Source organism: Austrofundulus limnaeus, unplaced genomic scaffold (genome assembly GCF_001266775.1).
Source record: "Austrofundulus limnaeus strain Quisiro unplaced genomic scaffold, Austrofundulus_limnaeus-1.0 Scaffold196, whole genome shotgun sequence".
Classification (NCBI taxonomy): Eukaryota; Metazoa; Chordata; class Actinopteri; order Cyprinodontiformes; family Rivulidae; genus Austrofundulus; species Austrofundulus limnaeus.
This window is the reverse complement of record NW_013952598.1, coordinates 955,352-974,515: the sequence shown is the minus strand read 5'-3', so window position 1 is coordinate 974,515 and position 19,164 is coordinate 955,352. Positions and strand designations below refer to the sequence as shown.

General features: G+C 37.9%; 1 protein-coding gene across 2 annotated transcripts in view; it reads right to left on the bottom strand.

The window, feature by feature from the left end:
* The window catches only part of rspo1 (R-spondin 1), a 21,228-nt gene extending 5,870 nt beyond the window's left edge, over positions 1-15,358 (bottom strand). Inside the window, exons 1-5 of one of the 2 annotated variants that reach the window (XM_014018604.1) lie at positions 15,031-15,358; positions 10,439-11,101; positions 8,199-8,393; positions 5,567-5,710; positions 3,595-3,819 (exon numbers count right to left, since the gene is read on the bottom strand). In XM_014018604.1, coding sequence (XP_013874058.1) covers positions 3,595-3,819; positions 5,567-5,710; positions 8,199-8,393; positions 10,439-10,535 — 661 coding nt within the window. In that variant the 5' untranslated portion in view covers positions 10,536-11,101; positions 15,031-15,358. The remainder of the gene's footprint in view (positions 1-3,594; positions 3,820-5,566; positions 5,711-8,198; positions 8,394-10,438; positions 11,102-15,030) is intronic. The other variant, XM_014018603.1, reaches the window with a different exon arrangement.
* Positions 15,359-19,164: the final 3,806 nt, after the last annotated feature.

Genomic DNA, 19,164 nt, shown 5'->3' with positions numbered 1-19,164 from the left:
CAAAAGTATCACATGATGCAGTCAAGACTAACTACTGGTGCTCAGAGTGTAAATAGAAAGCAAAATAAAGATAATAAAATTTTAATTGAAGATCTCAGATAAAGTTCGGGTTAAAGTCTTGTTTTCATTAGAAATATATATTTTATGTTGTTTTATTAATCCCAAGAACTTAGTAAAATGCTCTTCAAATGGCTGGAAAATGCAAAGTTTTGAGTTGATCATTTGAAAAAGAATTTTAGGGGCGTATACCCCTGGACCCCTCCTTCTATACACAGCTGCTCGTTAACACCAACAGGTTTTCCTCATTGCTGTCAGCAAAATGTTGGCAAGAATAGACTTCTGGTGTTCTGTTTCAATTTCAATTGTTTTTAATTGTTACTATTTTAACAGATGAAAAATAATATCAAAGACAAAACTCTTTCATTTGGCATGTGAATGTATGTAAATTGGCAGTGAGATTTAGAAAATTGCTCAAGGGGGGCACCACCTGAAGTCTTGCCTAGGGCGCCAAATTGGCTAGGGTCGGCCCTGGCTGAGAGTCATCCACAACACAAACTTTGAGCACTGATATATTGTGCCATATCTTTTTTTTTTTTTAAGATTTGGTATGCAAGACAGCAGGTGTTAAGCATTGCTTTAAAGAATGCTACGTTTATTTGATTCACTTGTTTTTAATTTCACAATTGTGATGCTGTTCTGTCTACTGTCACTGTAGGTCACTAGAGGCCAAAACTGAAAAAAAAGAGGTGCAAAGGTGGGCATGTAATATTACCTAGAGTTCAATAAAAATAGTAGTAATTGTCATGTGGTGCTATATTTATAAAGTATTGCATAAGATAAATACAAATTTATCAAACATCTTCAAGTTTACAAAAGGTTTTGTCCTCAAAAATGCCTTTCGATGGCATACTGAGCATGAATGGTAGCTATTTAAATATATGCTTATTACTGAGCATGAATAGTAAGAATGAAAAACAACTTTGAACAAGTCTGAAGCCTGTTTAAAAAACATTTCAGAATGTGAGCAAACGTGCTCACTGTGTAAGGACTTAATTACTCCTCTAACAAATCTCTAATGGAGCCAAAAGAGGGGGACCCCATCAGTTCATGACAGCGCTGATTGCACCTCCTCTCCATCCAAGCTAAACAGTTTTGCTTGACAAATGCAGTGACACATCCAGAAAACTCCTTCGCATGAGACTTTTTTCTTTTTTTTCTTTTATTTTTTTTTGTAGTGCTTCAGAAAGAAAAAGAGAAGAAAAAAAGGGGGAGAAAAAGAACTGCAGCCAAATCAACACAAAGCGTGAGATCTGCAGACCACTAAATCACAAATGTTATACAGGATCTGCCCCCTGTGTTTTATACAGCCTGCCTGCCAGCCAGCTCCCACAGATGAATCCACAGCTGGGCTCTTTTACCCGCATCAACTTGTGCGCTCAAATCATCGTGCCATCACCTACCAATTACCTCACAAACGAAAAGTCATTCCTGTGCGTATGTTTAGCCCAAAACAGAAGAAAGAGCTCCTTAATATTAACAGTGGACCATTACGTTATCCACAAACTTTGTATGACTCATCACTTGTCGAGCGAAACCTCACATATCATCCTTAATTTTTTCTAGATATGAGCTCCATTTGCACCGTTTAGAAAAGGCAGTTTATAATATTTCACTGTTAATTATACTTTTGAACCCATGACTTTTCTTTATTTTTCTTTTTCCAGGATGRAGCAGTAAATTTGCCTCTCATTTCTCATGCTCTGCTGTTAAAGTCTACCCAGTCCCCGCTCCTCGCTCAACGTTTGCAACCTTCCTTCCCATTCCGACGCGACCGCAGATGCGCACAAGACAACATCATATCATGTTCGCTTGTTTAGATCCAGAGCCCTAAAGGAACTTTCCAAGTTTAGAGAATGGTAACATAATCTGCAAACCTCCAGCATGTTTACTCACATACAGTATATCAGAGAAAGTCATCTGTTACGTGTTGAAACATCGGCACCGTTGCCAACACTGTGCAACTGCTGTTAGCCAACGCTGCGGCTGCTGCTGTGGCCAAAATCCCCTAAGCGTGCCACCGTCCAATAAAGCCTTTTAAATGCTTTATGCCTAAAGTTCTCCTAACCCTTGTAAATGCGTTTACAGCTCAAGCTTTTGTCAAAATTGGTGCATTGTACAAAGACGACTGACATATGGAGGTATTTAAAGACACAGTTATTTGCTATTGTCTTCTAATTAGCAGCAATTCTTATGCAATTGAAGAAACCTACTCTCTTTACTTGGTTTATCATTAACACATCAATGGTGATAAAGATTTATTTCTTTGCATGACCACTACATATCAAAAATGTCTAAGCAAACATCCAGGAATGTTGCTGTTTTTGATGCATTTCAGATTCAGCTCAGACTGGACTGTTTTGCTAAATTTGTCTGCCAATGGCTTCGGCAGCAAATACGGTCAAAAGCCACTAAGAACTTATTGTTAAGGTAGATAATAGCAGATGAGTGGCGAGATTGACTGCTGGAGCGTAAGCTGCTGTGCACAGCCGCGTAAACCTCGCACTTCAGCGGTCCGCGGAATGAATGGCTCGCTGTATAGCTCTGATCCTGGGCCAGCTTTGCAACACGTAACGTCTGCCCCCCATCTGCTTTTTGGCTGGCGGATAAGGTTTATTGTTTACATGTGGTAATTTCAAGAGGCTCTGTATCTTTTTGTTTCCTCTGCCAAATCAACCCCAATCAACACGCAGCAGGTCACAGACAGACAGAGGGATTTTAAATAACGAGTCCATCAGTCATTATCTATAGATGTTTGAGATAATCCAGAAAACACACACAGCTGTTGGATCATCTGCAACCAAAGCTTTAAAGGGGCAATATCATGTAAAATCAACTTTTTTTTTTGAGTTTTATATCATGTTATAATGTTATACTCTCATAAAAAACATGCCCAAAGCCTTGCTTTGACTCATTCATGCATGTTTGAGAAATCCTGCAGCGTTTTTAGGAAGCCATGCTGAGGAGCAAAACGACAGGTGGGGACCAGAAACGCCCCTGGGACGTGTCTTTAAGCTGAACTTCCTCATGGTGGAGCGCACCCCCCCCCCACACACACACACACACACCTTGCCCATGACTCCTGCAGGCTCTCGGGTGAAAGTGAAAGTGAAACCTAACTGTCTGCTGAGCTCTCAACATTAGTTCTCACTCAATGAAGCTCTTTTCAGATTAAAAAAATACATTTGAGGAAGTGTATTTTCAGATGCCAAGTAAACTGCATCATGGCAGCCCCCCCACCCCACCCCCGGCACCGAAATGGGCAAAACAGAAGCGGAAGGTGGTTCTTAAAGAGACAGAGGCCAATTTCAAGGTGTTTAGAAGAGGAAGTGATGAGAAGATAAGTTTATTTTCTATTTAAACATAAAAACAGCATTTTAGTATCAGCTAAAGGTGACATAGATACTCTATTATGGTATAGTATTTAAATATATGCTTGAGAAACACATAATACGGTATTGGCTCTTTAAACTACATTATATGTCTTCCTTAAAGGTTGTTTACATTTTGTAAAACTACTTTCTGGATGGTAGTTACCTTTCACACAAGGCTTCTTGGTCACCACACACTTCCTCCTCTCAGTCTCTGGCACGCAGGTCTGTGAGGGCACAAAGGAAGTGAAGCTGTCCGTGCCGTGGGTCTGAGGAAGGGGTAAACGAACTCGGGACTGGGAGCCTCGCTTAAATTCGCACGTTTTGTTCTTCTTCATGCAGGAACTCCACTGGCTCCATTCTCCCAGTTCACACTCTGAAGCACGCTGACCTGGGACAAAAAAAAAAAAAAATACAAAAATACAAAAATAAAAACATGCAAAAGCTGCTGAGTGAGTAGTTCTGTGACTTGAACACCTCACATTTGCTTCATATTTTCTGTCTGTTTTTCACACCTCAGTAGGTCTATCTCAGGATAATAAGTTGAGGCAGTTTACACAGCTGAAAACAATTTGTGATTTGTTGATAGATTTATAGCAGGATAACAACAGCTTTGTGCAGTTGCTAAGGAACTGAAAATGTATTGTTATTAGGCAAACKGTGATCATGACAAATGTGAATGAACTGAGTTAAAACAAAAACCTAACATACCAAAAKCAGAGTCTCCATAGAGGATTCAAAYTGATAAAGCAACAGTTCAGATCTTTTAAAGTGAGTTTCTGTGGAAAGGTAAYAAAYAACTRTCTTACCTGCTGTAGATAGCTGTTTGACTGACTTCAAATCTGGGAAATAGAGTTTATTTCCGATTGAACTGGCGAGCTAATGCTATTCTGGGCACATCTAGTGACTGGTGATATCTTACCACTCCAACCATGCATCACAGGGTTTTTTTTTTTACAAAAAGTTCTATGGTTATTTCCCCCAGCAGCAGCTAGTTGTAGCTCTTCTGCTGCAGCCCTGGACTGGAGTCATTGACCTAATACTGTATGTCACTAAAACAAGTGTCCCTGCCATCTCTGGTTTATGAGACTTGCAGCCAGTGGGACCCGGTTTATGGGAGCTGYAATGTTTTATTTTTGGAACCAGAGTCTGTGCGCTAAGCATACAAGGCTTTAAGTCCTGTCTTCTCCCCCACACCCAGTCACGGAGTTACTGGATATTTTCTTTCAAATATGAAATAACAAATAAATGTCATGAACCACAAGAATATATAAGATTCAACGCCTTTATTTTGTTTTTAAAATGGGAAAAGTCCTGTTCTTTTATGTGATAGGGACGTGAAACTTAGAGTGAAAAKGCTGTCCCCATCCTGGCTTCAACTTCTGTGATCTCCTATGGAGCTGACATCATTTTAAAAGGTTTTTAAGTATTATATGACCCACTTGAACAAACATCTGAGATCGGAATTGTTTTAGACGAACAATTCATTGTGGTCAAGGCCCAACTCAGACTAACGTTTAGTTTGTTCATCTTTGTTTCTCCAAACTGCGATCATTCCAACATCTGTCTGTAAGAAAATTTAGTGTTCATTAATTGAAATTGTGACAAGATCACATAAATGTTGAATCTGATTAAAATTGTGAAGAGAATGGACCATACAACCCCAGATCTGGTTCTGAGCGAGCTTTATTGCTTACGGCTGAAGCAAGCAGAGCAGCGCTGTCCGAAACCGGAAGTTCCGGTCTATAAATACAGGGATCTTCAGTGCCTGGTACGCCCCCTACAGGCCTACRGCTGAATCGCAGACACTCTGAACAGCAATGCTTATYAACGGTTTTATTTTGTGTTGTCAAGGTGTTTCGGGCATGTAACTAAACTATTTTAATCGACATAACAATAGATTATAAAAGTCAAGCCTTAAAAAGGAAAACTAAGAAAATGATGTGGTGCCTTCAAATCAGTATCTAAATGACTAATAAATCCCTTCATGTCTACAGTGGGTAAGATGTTAGTTTTACCAACCTTTCCACAGAAACCCAGTTTTAAAAGATCAGAATGATCTCTCTGATGTCTGAGGCGATTGAATAATTCCAGCAATGCTTGAAGTTGGTATAAAGCTGAAGGACAAAATCACTCACCGACGCACTCCATAGTCTCATTGGCCGTTCGCTGGCCTGGAGGGCAGCTGACGTAACACCGCCCACTGTGTGAATACAAGCCCTCCTTACATTTTGTGCAAAAATTGCGATTGAAACATGCTTCACAATTGTCTATTTTACACTCTGAAAAACACAGAGAGGAAAAGAACAGGGTTAGTAAGTTCAAATTAAAGTCTTGTTTTTTTGGGCTGCAAACTGCTGTGTTCGTTCTGTCAACACTAGATTTTCGGATTTAAGCTCAAAAACATCTCAGATTGAAAACAGAAATGTTTCAAATGTGGGATAATCACAAACACCAACAAATGGAACTTAAAAAAACTCCAACAAATCACAAATCAAAACAAAGGAGGAAATCTGCACATATGTGTTGATTCTTTATTAATTTGTGTTCAGATCGTGTATTAATAAAAGTCATGTTTGCTAAATTTCTAATATTCACCCTGCGGTTGGTCTTACACCAATCAGAAATAACAAAGCACTTAATGCCTCAGTGGGATCTTGATATTTTTGCCTCCTGCTCCCAATAAAGAATTTTTAAACCTCTGACAGCTAAATCCGACATTATGGATGTTTGTGGCCCTAAAATGTAAAACAAATGTTTCTAACAAGACATTGAAAAATGATATGTACAACATCAAAGGATTGGTTAATAACCCAGATTAGCCACTGAGGGCGTCTGAAAAGAATTTAAAGGAGGGCTTCAGCCCTTTTTGCTACAAAATTGGACAGGGAATAAACAAAGAACAACAAATGCAAATTAATTTGTTGCAAAAGCCTTGTTTTTTGCCAAGTTTTAGAAAAGCTTGTGTGTTTGTCAGCAACAGACATTTAACAGTTAGATATAATTAAGAATATGGTCTTTGATGTAAAAGACTGGATATCATCTATAGAAACAAAAACAATCCATTTACTTCTAAAAGCAGTGGCTCTTATTTGTGTATTAAAACCATACAGTGACAGAATTAAATATGTAATTTCAGATTTTTTTGCATATTCAGAAGTTTCCTTTTTGTGAACCTTATGAAGACAGTGGTTGATACAAGAACATTTATCAAAAGCTCTGTTTAAAAGTGAGAACACAACAAACCCCGTAGCCTCACATGAACCCTGCAGATGAGAGCCAAATGAAAAAAACACGGACTTCCCTTTAAAAAACAAACAAGGCATTAAAAATGCTTTTGCTGGAATTTCAGCCCAATCTTTATTTCTGCCCACTCATAAGGAAAAACAGAGCAGACCAAGTTGCTGGCTCTCCTCACCTAAAAGCACAGAACCACGGCCACAATGAAATTTCAAAGTATTTTATTAAGGACTGTGAGTGCGGTCACTAGTTTGCCCTCTTCCTAAATGAGCCAAACCTGCCTGCAACCAGCAAGAAGATCATTTCAGTGCCGACATTCCTGCTGTTATTGCTGGTTTGGACTTTTATGTGAATGTTTTCAACTGGATGCGTAAACAATATTCATGTAGCAAAAATGCAAAAACCTTTCATAATCATTCAGCATTTATCATGAATGCTTGTCACGATACTGGGGTCTTCATTTGAGTTTTTGGTGTTTGGAGTAATTCTTGTTTGATATTTGAGTCTTTTTGGTTATCAAGACGTGTTCTTAGGTTTTGCAGTATCATTGAAAGCTGATGTCAGTTTTCTTCACAGATGTAGAAACAAAGTACATTTACTTTGTTACAGCACTTMAGTCAGTTTTTTGAGATTCTGATTTTTTTTTACCAAGTCCATCCATTATCTATACCCACTTCTTCCTTTCAGGGTTACAGGGGTCGCTGGTGCCCATATCCAGCAGTCACTGTTCAAGAGGGAGGGGTACCCCCTGGACAGGTCCAAACAGGGCCAAGTATCAAGTATTTTTGTAAATCAAAACTTTTACTTTCATTTTGTTMAATTCAAAACTTAAAATTTGTTGTTGTACTTTAAAAAAATGAAGTGTTGAATTTACTTAACGAAGTCATGTCAACTAGTTCCACTAAACCAAGTTGAGCAAATGAAGAAATTTTCACTTTTTTTTTCTTTTTAAGAAAACGAGTTATTTTAATGTTATGTTAATTACTTTACATCTTCTTAACTCTGCTTATTGGAACCAGCTGACATAACTTGGTTAATTAAAATTAACACTTCATTTTACTTTCCTGATTCTGGTGAGCAGTTTTATGTCATTYAATTAAGTACTTTTCTTACTGTGAAACTCATTTTTACCAAAGAGTTAAGGTATTTTTACTTTAACGTAGTTAATTTTTTCAGGTGTTTTATACGCCTCTGGTTTTCTTTCAGCATCTTGCACACCTGTCTTTTATCTCTAATCAGCACAGCCKTTCTCTCAGTAACCACTTGCCAGTCAATTGTCAAATTGTTGCCTGCAATCATGTTTGTCAGGTTGCCTATTTAAAGCTTGGCTTCTGAGTTGCAGTGATGAAAATGCAATTATTCTTTGAGATTTGGATCATTTGGCTCAACTTACCAAGAAGAACTGGTTCTTTCGGCTCTAAATTCTCATTACTTAAGTTAGTATCTCACTGTGCTGCAACTATAAAGTCTTCAAAATGTCCGAAAAGAATGGACATCAGCAATTTAAGGAGACTACAGGGTAAAACTCACGTGTGCATCGGTTATTGCCCTCTGGGTTCCTCATGCCAAAGTATCCCATGGGGCAGGAGGCGAGGCACACTCCTATCTGACGAATGTCATTGCGCTCCAGAAAGATAAAGAGCTTTGGCTTACATTTAATGCAGCCATTGTACTCAGAACATCGGTCACAGCCTTTGGGGCAAGACGGCGGTCCCTCTGTACTAACTGTTGAAAACACAAAGAAAAGAAGAGTTGCAATGAGGGAACAGAACAAGGAGTAGCAAGGCATAAAAATTCTACCTTTTCCAGCCTGCATAAGAGCTTTTTAAAGGGAGTAAAAATAGAAATTCATCAGAGTGCTGCTTCTAACATCAGGGAACTTTAATATTTTGTTTCTGTCTTTGCTAAAAGTCTCAACAATGCCGGCGCATTAACGGTTCAACAAACAGGCGTGAAAGCTCTCAGCTTAATGTGAATGGAGCCGGCCAAACATCTTTGTTTGAACAGTTTCGCAGTGTTTATTTCAAAACTGCTTGCTGAAGATACTTAACAGATTTTCGTGTGAAGAAATTGGGGGGGGGGGGGGGATTATGGCTGACAGTCAAGCGAGAGTCGTTCAGAATCAGCCGGCTAACACTTGGGTGAGTCAGAAACGGTTGTGGCGCAACCAAATAGCATGGACAGAAATACAATGAAAGCAGAACAAGTGTTTCAGTTTAGTATCAGAATACAGAGCGGCCATTTCCGCCAATCAAACATGCACTACGGAGCCGTTTACACTTCTGTTTATTCATCCCAGATATAGAGATGGATCAAATCTCCTCAACTTTCAAAGAAAAAGAAAAACAAAAAATTAAATTAAATTAAAAAAACGAGGCACACACAAAAAGTAGCCTGAATCTTTTCTAGGAAATGTGCAGTAAATTACACATCCGTTTACTAGGAATCCTCATGAGCAAACGCAAAAGTCATCTGAGTTGATTTACAGTTTTTTGCTCTATCAGCGCTACTCTCACACACACCAATCTGTCTGCCTCCCAGAGATAAGTCAGAAGGCAGCAAGTGTCGACGAGGCCTTCCAAGAACTGATTACTCCATGTCTGAATAATGGTAAGCAGCAGTAATTACAGCCAAGTTTTATTGGTTGCAAATCATAATTGAGGTAACAGTGACCCGGCGGAGAAACGGATATCCATAAACACTGGAAAAAAAGATGATTTAAACTGATTTTGAAGACTTTTTGAAGCTTAGGGGTAATGTTTCTTCTCTCCTCTCAAATTGCTTCAGCTCGATCTTCGCATGCGACTGAATTCCCTCTGAGGAACAACTCAGGAGGCCAGCAGGCGAAGATCTGTTCTCAGCTGTTTGTCTACCAGGAGGCCCAGTTGACAAAAACTGAATTTGATCACAGCAAAGACGTAAAAAGCTGTAAATCAGATGTGTAAATCACTAACATCTTTTATATCTAGAGGGAGAAAACTTCAAATGTTTGAGACACTCTGATGGGAAATAGTTACGCCATATCTTCTGTTTTCATCTCAGCGCTACAAGATCWGCTCTGACAGCATCTTTGTGTGATCATATAGATATTCAGTTATTTTATGGCTTTCCCCTCGTAGTATGCGTGATTATATTAGCCGCACATCTGTTACTGTGGCCAGTTGTGGTATTATATGTATTTTGGCTCAGAGAAGTTAGGGCGAGCTTGGCATTGGCTGAAAGCTCCTCGTGTGTAAAGGAAGAATTATTTCAAAGCTGACAGAAACACCACTTTGAGGCCAGAGGTATATACTGCAAGTCGATCTGAACGCCGTCTTTGTACTCGCATGAGGTCAGAAAAATGCTAGCACCAATATTGGCAGCGGGATTCAAGTGAGAGCTTAGAACTGTCAGGTACTCACTCTATTATGTGCCCACACAGCCGACACAGAATGAGCAATGTCTTTGAGAGAGAATCCATCAAAAAAAGTCCACTCTAAACAASTCTAATACCCATAAAACATTGAACATAAACTGAGGGAGGCATAATCCTAGAAGAGCAAGAAAGATGAGCCATTCCGAGGAAACTCTGAACCCAACATAACCCGCAATGAAAAACAAATAGAAATGATGGGAAAATAAACAAAATGTTATCTTTACTTTGCTTRTTAAATGTTTATAAGACGTCCACCACAGTGAGTCAGACTTAAAAAATGAAAAGCAGGATTGATCCGATGAAAAAAAAGAAGAAGAAGAAACAAACAAGATGGAGTGATGAAGTGAGAACTCACCCCGTCTCTGCCTTCTCGCCTTGGAGAGCTTGAGAACGTCGCTGTGACCCATGGAGCTGAGAAAGATCATCGCCAGCGCCACCAATCCCAGCTGCATAGTCTCTGCTGCCTTCCAGGCTGCGCAAGGTACCCCCCTGCAACCAGACGGATCAGGYAGGGGGTGATCCCCCTTCCTTCGTGGGACAGGTGGATTCCTCTGCTGCTGGAACTAATGAACCCTCTGCTGCGTTGCTTCCCTTCAGCTTGTCTGTTCCTCGCCCCCCACCATCCACCCACCCCCCAGTCTCTCTGAAACCGTTCACTCTACTGGCTGGTAAATCCACGAGTCTGAGTTATGAAGTGCGACGCTGCGATTGCACATCCAGAAAAGTCCCAGGCGCAACAAGCCATTGCGCTGGAGGTGGCGTAAACAGACGGAGGGGGTGGAATTCGAWGGGGGTCAGTGGGTAGTGCCAGCGATGAAGAAGAGGCGTGCTGGAGTGCCTGTAGGTCAACCCATGAAGTTTATGAAGCGCTGCAGGCAAGAAACCATCTGGCTTAGGCAGGTTTGGTGTAATTGAGAGCATAAACTCGTAAGCACGCAAGGATGAAGGACCTAAATAATGGTGTGCAAGGACGGCTGTGGGATTCTGACTATGTGTGACTTGACAGAACCAGGGTCTACTGGAAGAAAAAAGAAACAGAGCAGAAAAAGAAAAAAAAAACAAAGCTTAGCATGGCTTTTATGTGGAACGTATCAAAAACACAACAGATTAACTCTGAGGAAAACAATAATGACAAGTTTTGACATTTAGGAAATAGGCTTAGTCACATTTTCCCCAAGAGTTCTATAAATTTTAAGCCTTTTAGTTTAAAATAAAAATTGGAAACACAAATTGGCTCTACATAAAGGTAACCTAGCCTGACTGACAGCAACRCTCACTCATTAGCACAATGTTTCTCATTCAATCACTTTAAAATAGTCTTGTTAAAATGACAAGTTGGGGTTTTTAGTTCGATTTATTGCCTATAYATTCGCCAGGTGTAACCCCATGAGGTCTAAAGTTGCTTAAGATGTTAATTGTTGCAAAACATACTGTAGAAATGGTCGTGGCTGGCCAAGAAACAGCCCCCAGCTTCACCCCTCATAAAACTAAAAAGGTACATTAAAACTTTTATAGCTGTTATGCAAAGCCACGGAATCGGGAATAAAGTTGGTTATTTGTTACTCAGACACAAGAATGAAATCATATTTTATGTTTAAAATGTTGCAAAGAAGGCAAATAATTAGCTAAATGCTTTTTAGTGAATTGCTTTAAAAGTATTTTCCAATAGCTAGAAGGATTTGTATCAATATTGCAACCAGTTGTAACAAAGATGTGGAAATTGTCTCGAACTGTAATCATTGTGGTTTGATGCACAAGGGTTTAAGTATGCATGATTCAAAAGTAATTTGGGTTGCAACTGGTTAAGTGAAATGATCAATCACACAAAAAGGAAACCAAATACCACAAACAATTTTTAAGTTCGAGACATTTCAAGCTGTGTTTGGCTCGGGGTCACTAATTGAGCCTTTTTAGCCTCTGGAGCAGCACAGACATCTCTGGGAAAAAAGCAAGAACCAGCCCAGACTGAAGGCTTTTATTATATTTGGAGCTGAGATCTTTTTCAGATAGTGTCAAGCAGCGCCTGTATTTACAGCTCCCGTGTGAAGAGGACACAGAACATGTTCGTATCTGAGCGATGGGAGGTCCTCCCTCGCAGCTCAATAAAGAAAAATAGAACCATATTTGGCCGTTGAGTTGCTTGTGGCTCTGAATCACACTAAGGACAATACCATTTGGTGTGTCTAAACATTCCAGAAGACAGCTCTGCATTCAAAGAATAAATTAAAGGGGAAAATTCTGATTCGGGCTCATTCACTGAATCCACTGAATGACCTGTTTGATACTAAATTAAATGTATATAATTCTACAATTTATTTAAAAAGCATATTTTTTTTCTATTTGAAACCAAAAATATTGACTCTATTGATTACAACTCATTTAATGAAGGATGACTCTGAAGCTGTTTTTATTTAAACACTGGAATTTAGGAAACAAAGGTTAAAGAAGCAGAACTGGTATTATTGCAAAACATGTGAACCTAATTGATCATAGAAAGAAATTAAACCTAGCCTGACTTCTTTGAAAAATGGTCCTCAGAAACCTGAAAAAAATTAACAAAGGAACATTCTTTCTTAATATATAGAGAAATAAATATTTTCTAATGACTTCTAATGACCAGGCCTAGGACAGAAATAAATGCATCCTTTTTAAATCAAAAACACTATTCAGACTTTTTTTTATATCTCTTAAAGTACCTGTGACATGCATATTCTTCAAATACAAAAAGTCAAAAAAACATTTTTATATTTAAGAAAGTTGGAATAATACACACAATTTTACCCATTTTGTCCCATATATTTTTTTATGAACTTGACTAAGCCAAAGTGAAACAGGAAGTGACATCAAAGGGGAAATCTTTAGCAAAGAAAGCTCTCTGGTCTTTGTTTATTAAAACAACTCTATTTGAACTCTGACTCTTCTTCATCTCTCTGATAGTGACTCAACATAATCTTAAGAAACATCAGATTCTTCTCTACAGTCTGTTATTACCTGTTTTAGTACTGCTCTGTTCACAGTCAGACATTCCCCTATGACATCACTTCCTGTTACTTTAGGGTCAAAAATCTCAACAACTGTTTATCTCAGCAACATGAAATTTCTTTTGCAATATTTTGTCAATGGCATCTTTTCAAAACTGCATTCATATGTATTACAAAAATTAATGTCACAGGTACTTTAACCTTTAATGACTCAGACTTACAGACACCTTCTGAATGAAGTCTTTACAGTTGTTTAAAAAAAAAGCTAGAATCGGAGCATTTGGATTCTTTAGCACCTGTTTGGTTCTTGGTCAAATTTTGATTTAGTAACAGGAAAAAGCTCTCTTATTCTGCAGATATTCTTTTAAAACTTAGCAACCAAAAGGGCACATAAACCCATCTGTATGATCACACAAAGGCTGAGGTGATGTTGAACTGTAGCAATTAGAGGAATGCTTTTGTCCTCTTGTGATCTATAATGTAAACCTACTTTTTTATTTTTATCATCACTCACTAGTCTTTTCATAAAGCATCTATGGTTCTCTGTAAGTTTTAAGACTTCTCTGTCTTTGCTTCCTCAACCATTTAACTATGTCTTTCCCCTTGGATGAGCCACATTGAGCTGAGCTCAGGGAAACTAAGCTCATCAAATAATCAGGAGATTAAATTGCCTCCTTTGTTCGCCCTAACTTTGATCTATCAATTATTCAGATACCGAAAGGGAGCTCCCACTCTGGGAATTTATTGAACTGGAGAAGGTGCCACAGCTCTGAGCAAAGAGTTGCCAAAGACCGCCGATGAACTTTCCTCCTGTAACTAAACCTACTGGCCTGAACTTCGGCTGAAATGTGCATTACGTGCTCCAAATTAGTTTGATTCAGAGCTGCTGAACAAACCACGGCAGGGGATCATCGAGGATCCTGCAACAACTGACAGAAGACAGGAGATCAAAACAGAAATGTGAGATTTAGTCAAGAAGGCACCTTTTTATATAAAATCAGTTGTGTTGATTGATGGAATGGGTGGGGTGAGATGAGTGCAAATTACACAAAACTCAAAATATGTTGTTGTCAAAGTTAAATAGTTTTTTTAAAGTGGAATCTAAATGTTGGGTATCTAACAAAGTGTTTGTTTCCCATAACTAAATCTTACTCCCACAATGTGGCAGCTCATGAGAGAARAGAAGCATCTACAGTTTCTTTGGACTGATTTTATTTGCAAATAAATCTTATTATAAATTCACACTGCCATTTTTTTCTTATTGTTCACCTAAAAACCGTCAGCTACACTGCTAGGTGACTTATTTCACAGTGAAAACAAGACTGAAAATGAGATGTGGATTTTAACATTTGAAAGAAAAATGTGATTTGTGTTTTTCTTTGGATTTAAGGGTTTTAATTCAAATCCTCAAAGTGGAAAAAAAAACAGAACAACAGCAAAAGCACCTCTCTGAAKTTAGTCAGATTTGGATCTTGTGTGACACTATAAGCAAAGAAACAGATCCATCTGCATGATCCATGAATAAAACCACCAAACTTCTGATGCATCAGCTCAGGTGAACCCAGGTCAACTTTCCCCACAGAGGTTTTCACAAATAATCCATCAGGTAACAGCTTCCACCTGTCCCGTCAAAGCATCTCTGTCCTTTTCAGATTTTTTAACTTCCTTTGCCCCGAGAGACAAAATAGACCKGTCTGGGGGGCTTTTGCAACCGTGCATGTATGAATGAATGAAAATGTCACAAGTGAGAGAAAACAAGTATTAAAATTAGTATTTTTGCAGAACTGTCAATCAGGAACCGTTAAAAAGTTTCAAACATAAAATCAGGAATAGTCTTTAAAATGATCAAATAGCCTAAGCCTTGATTTATTATTATTTAATAATAATAATAATAATAATAATAATAATAATAATAATAATAATAATAATAATAATACCTGTTATGACGTAAAACCCATCAACTCACCTGAACATGTGATAAGAGTAGCTCTTTCCTCTTTAAAAAAGCTTAAATCCGCTTCTTAAAACTCCTTTCACAGGACTTCTCAACTTTTTCTCTTCTCATAAACGATCTACAGCAAAAAAAAATTAAAAAAAATTGGAAATGTGAAAAGTATTAAAATAAGTTTAATTTTGTCAGCGGGAGAAAAAAGATTTGAGAATGACACAAAGGTCTAAGATAGTTCTTAATAAAATGTTCTTAATTAAAAAAAAAGTAGAGTCCGGTTTTTGTTCGTCCTCTGCAGTCGGAGCGCCTGTTTGCTCTGAAAGCCCCCTTGAGGGGCGCTTCTTAAATCCACTATGGGGCTCGAGCTGCGTCCAACTCCAGCAAGAAGTCAGGAAGCTGTGAGGTCCAGCGCTGCCAGGGGGCCCCGCAAGCCCCGCCCCCTTTTATGTTTCCACTGAGACACAAAAACCTGCTGCGGATCTGAGCTGCCGCCTCATGTTCCTTCAGCTTTTCACTTCATACAGCTTGTTTCTACTTATCACAGGTTTGACTTCAGAAATAAACTGAAATATAACTAAAACAATCCAAATTAAAATCTAAAKAAGAGCCTATTCWTTTGAAAATATGTGTCACATTTTAATAAGAATGGAGAGGGAGAAAAAAATACAATACGTTTGGAACATTTGTCAAATTTAAATATAAAAAAACCAAGCTATTTCACTTACATAAACCTTTTTTATTATTATTATTACCACCTATAAGCGATAACGTTTTTGCCCTGTGTGTGCGTTTTTGTTGGTCTTTACTGTTAGCAAAATATCTCTTGAATTACCCTGTATATATTTTAATAGAACTCTTAAGAAAGTAAACACGCATACTTCATACTTGTTTACGTGTCTCCAAGTTTATGTTGGCATTTTGATGATCAGTCATTTTGAAACTGYTGAGAATATCCAGCTCATTTAATGTGTCACTGATCATAATTTACATCTATTTTCAATAGGAAGGTTCTACAAAATTTGCTAAATAAAAAGAAAAGAAGAACCAGAAAGATTCTGTATGTATAAAGAAGCACTACGAAACTGAAAGAAATCCTTCCTGAGATATTAGCACAAATCCTAAATGACATAAAAGCTGCACATACAACAAATATCAGAAGAATTCCCTTTTCGTTATTATCCAACAGGGRCCCATAAACAACGTTTCTTGGAGATCACCTAGTGCAGCATTCCTTGTTTTGAGAATGAGGCATTAATCAGCCGAGTTACAACAAGAAAGACTACTGGATAAACACACCAAGTTATTCTGGTGAAGGATTTATCATGAGAATTAAGCTACAGCACTGGCTCTTTTTTTTTTTATCCAGACACAGAAAGATAATAAGAACCAGGAGTTCACTGCTTCTTTTAAATAAGTTAAATGCTGTCATATCCTGTGCCATAAAGGAGAGACAATGATGACGGATTCAGTGTAAACTGACTCGTTCATTTATAGGAAACACTCGTGTTGACTTCACATTATGATCCAAGCATCTACTGTAGAACTTGTGGAACTCAAGGCCCTGTCACATTAGGCAACTTATGCCAATGAAACATTTCCTATGTCTAAATTGCTAATAAAAGTTATATATTTGATCAATATGTTCAAATTACATTATGTATATGCTGAAAAGAAGATTCCTGTTGATTTTTCCAATTTCATTGTAGATGTCTTTAAAATGTTCAKAAGTTGGCATAAGTTGTCCACTGTGACAGGGCCTTCACTATGCTTTGGTGAATAAAAACTTCGTATTTTTAATGGGGTTCTGTGAAAATGTTACAATTAAACAACATGCCACCTGTTGTAGATTACTTTGTGAATGACTTGAGACATACAGTAGAGTTTCATTTGAATTGGATTGACAAAACTTCACAGTAGCTTCTGCAAAAACTGTTTTAAAAATCTTCAGACTGATGTCAGTTTTGCATTATACATTGATTCTGTTATGGATTAATTATGTATATCTGTTCTACCTTGACACTGTCCAGTAACCATATCTTATTATAACCAGTTTCGGCTGTTTTACTTTATCAGCCCAGACTTCAAGACTCCAGAAATGCGTGACCTCTCTTTATTTTGATAAAGTAGCTCCCGGGCTGAGGGCCCTGTTATTGGTTGGGTGGTTACAGTGGTTGAATTGTGATTGGTTGTAAACTGTCACATGATGTTATCATGATGTATATCATTGGCTGCTTTCCGCTGCCAGTCACAACTCAGCAGATTTCCCGATTGACTGTCTGCTGTGTTGTTGCTCAGAATTAAATCATTTTGACGACCATACATGCAGACTTTCTGTGCATTTATTCCACCATGTTTCTGCATTCTTGGTAAATCATGCCACGACCGATTTTGGCGTTGTTGGCAGGATAAGCGACCTATACAGTCAGGAAGTGTTACAGCTGCTACCATTGCTATTGTATGAAAAAAAACATAAAAATGTATATAAAAATGTGCGTATTGCAACATTAAAGTAAGGTTTACATAACAGCAGTTTCTCAAAATTCTTTTACTATTTTCAAGACATGAGTGGTACAGACATTTTCTCTAAACTCAGACATCTGCAACAGGTAAGTTACAACCTTTTCCCCAAACCCTCTCTGTAAAAGATTGACACTGTCCAAATTTGCTGAAGCAAATGATGATGTGTAATGCTACTGTCTTTTATTTCAAACTGAAGAAACAACAAGCACTTCCCAAGTGCCCATATAACATCAACTTTAAAAGGCATTTTCATCTTTCTTTCACCGTGCATTATGTCATGAGGACATCTGTCGACTGCCAAGAGACGCTCCAGGGGAGCCCTAAAACAGAGCCAGACAGACATTTTGTATCAGCTGTAAAATGCTTATGCATGCAAATATTGCAAAGTCAACTTTATTAAGGTCATAATTTCTCTCAAAACCTGAAAGCCAGGGGTAGTTATGGTCAATGTAGCTCCAGGGTAGAMTGCAGATCAGCCACTTTTAAGAGAGTCAGGGGGTTTAAATGATGACTAATGATAGGTTTATGATCCCTAAATGAATAGGGAGAATGTCAGAAATAAACACAAAGACAGTCCTTATATCCATTAACAAAAAGTATTGTCCCAAACCAGAAGAAGCTGCTTTTAAAACCAGAAAATATGTTGCAATCAGTCATTTGAAATATCCAAAATGAAAGTTTAAAAAGGAATCATTTCTGTACATGAGCATACATTCCTGTTTAATAATGTCATTATATTATGTCCAAGTGTGTTGTAATGTTAAGGTTCTTGATCAAATTTGTTCTTGACAAACGTTTATTCCTGAAGCATTTTTCTTTTTTTCACACTTGGCAGCTGTTGTGGGGTTTGTCAGAAGAAAATGTACAGTAATTTTTTTACGTTTTTTGTCATTCTGAGATGCAATATCTCTCAAACTCCTTTGAATTTTCTTCCCAAGGCAGATATCTCACCAGGCATTGGTGCAGAAATCCAGAATGACCTCCGACTGTTTCAACAAAAGTACATCCAAACTCTGACACACAAACACACTGTGCCAAGATAAGGGGTTAAAAAGTTAGAATTTTTCTTTGGTCATGATAGTAGGTTGAGCAATAATTCACCCAACAAAACAGAATAAGCAGAAACTGATCAACAAGAACTCCACAAGATGATGATGTACAGTATGTATGGAGTTTCCAGCAGACTATAATAAAGTCAAGCTTTTCATCACTGGTTTACTTCCTTGGAGTTTTACGTTTTTACATAAATATAAATGAATATAAATAATATCCTCTGTCACCAACTGCCCAAACTCATCAACATGACAATCTGACATTTGAGAAATCTTATAAGTTTTCATTATGTTGAGGTGACTGCTTTACTAAAGAAGGTCCAGATTTGAGATATACAGTGGGTAAAATAAGTATTGAACACGTCACCATTTTTCTCAGTAAATATATTACTAGAGGTGCTAATGACATGAAATTTTCACCAGATGTCAGTAACAACCCAAGTGATCCATACATACAAAGAAATCAAACTATAAATGTCCAGAAATGAAGTTATTTGTAATAATGTGTGTAATGTGTACCAACAATATTACCATAATACAGTCATTCATTTGAATAATATGCAAATAACAATAACAACAC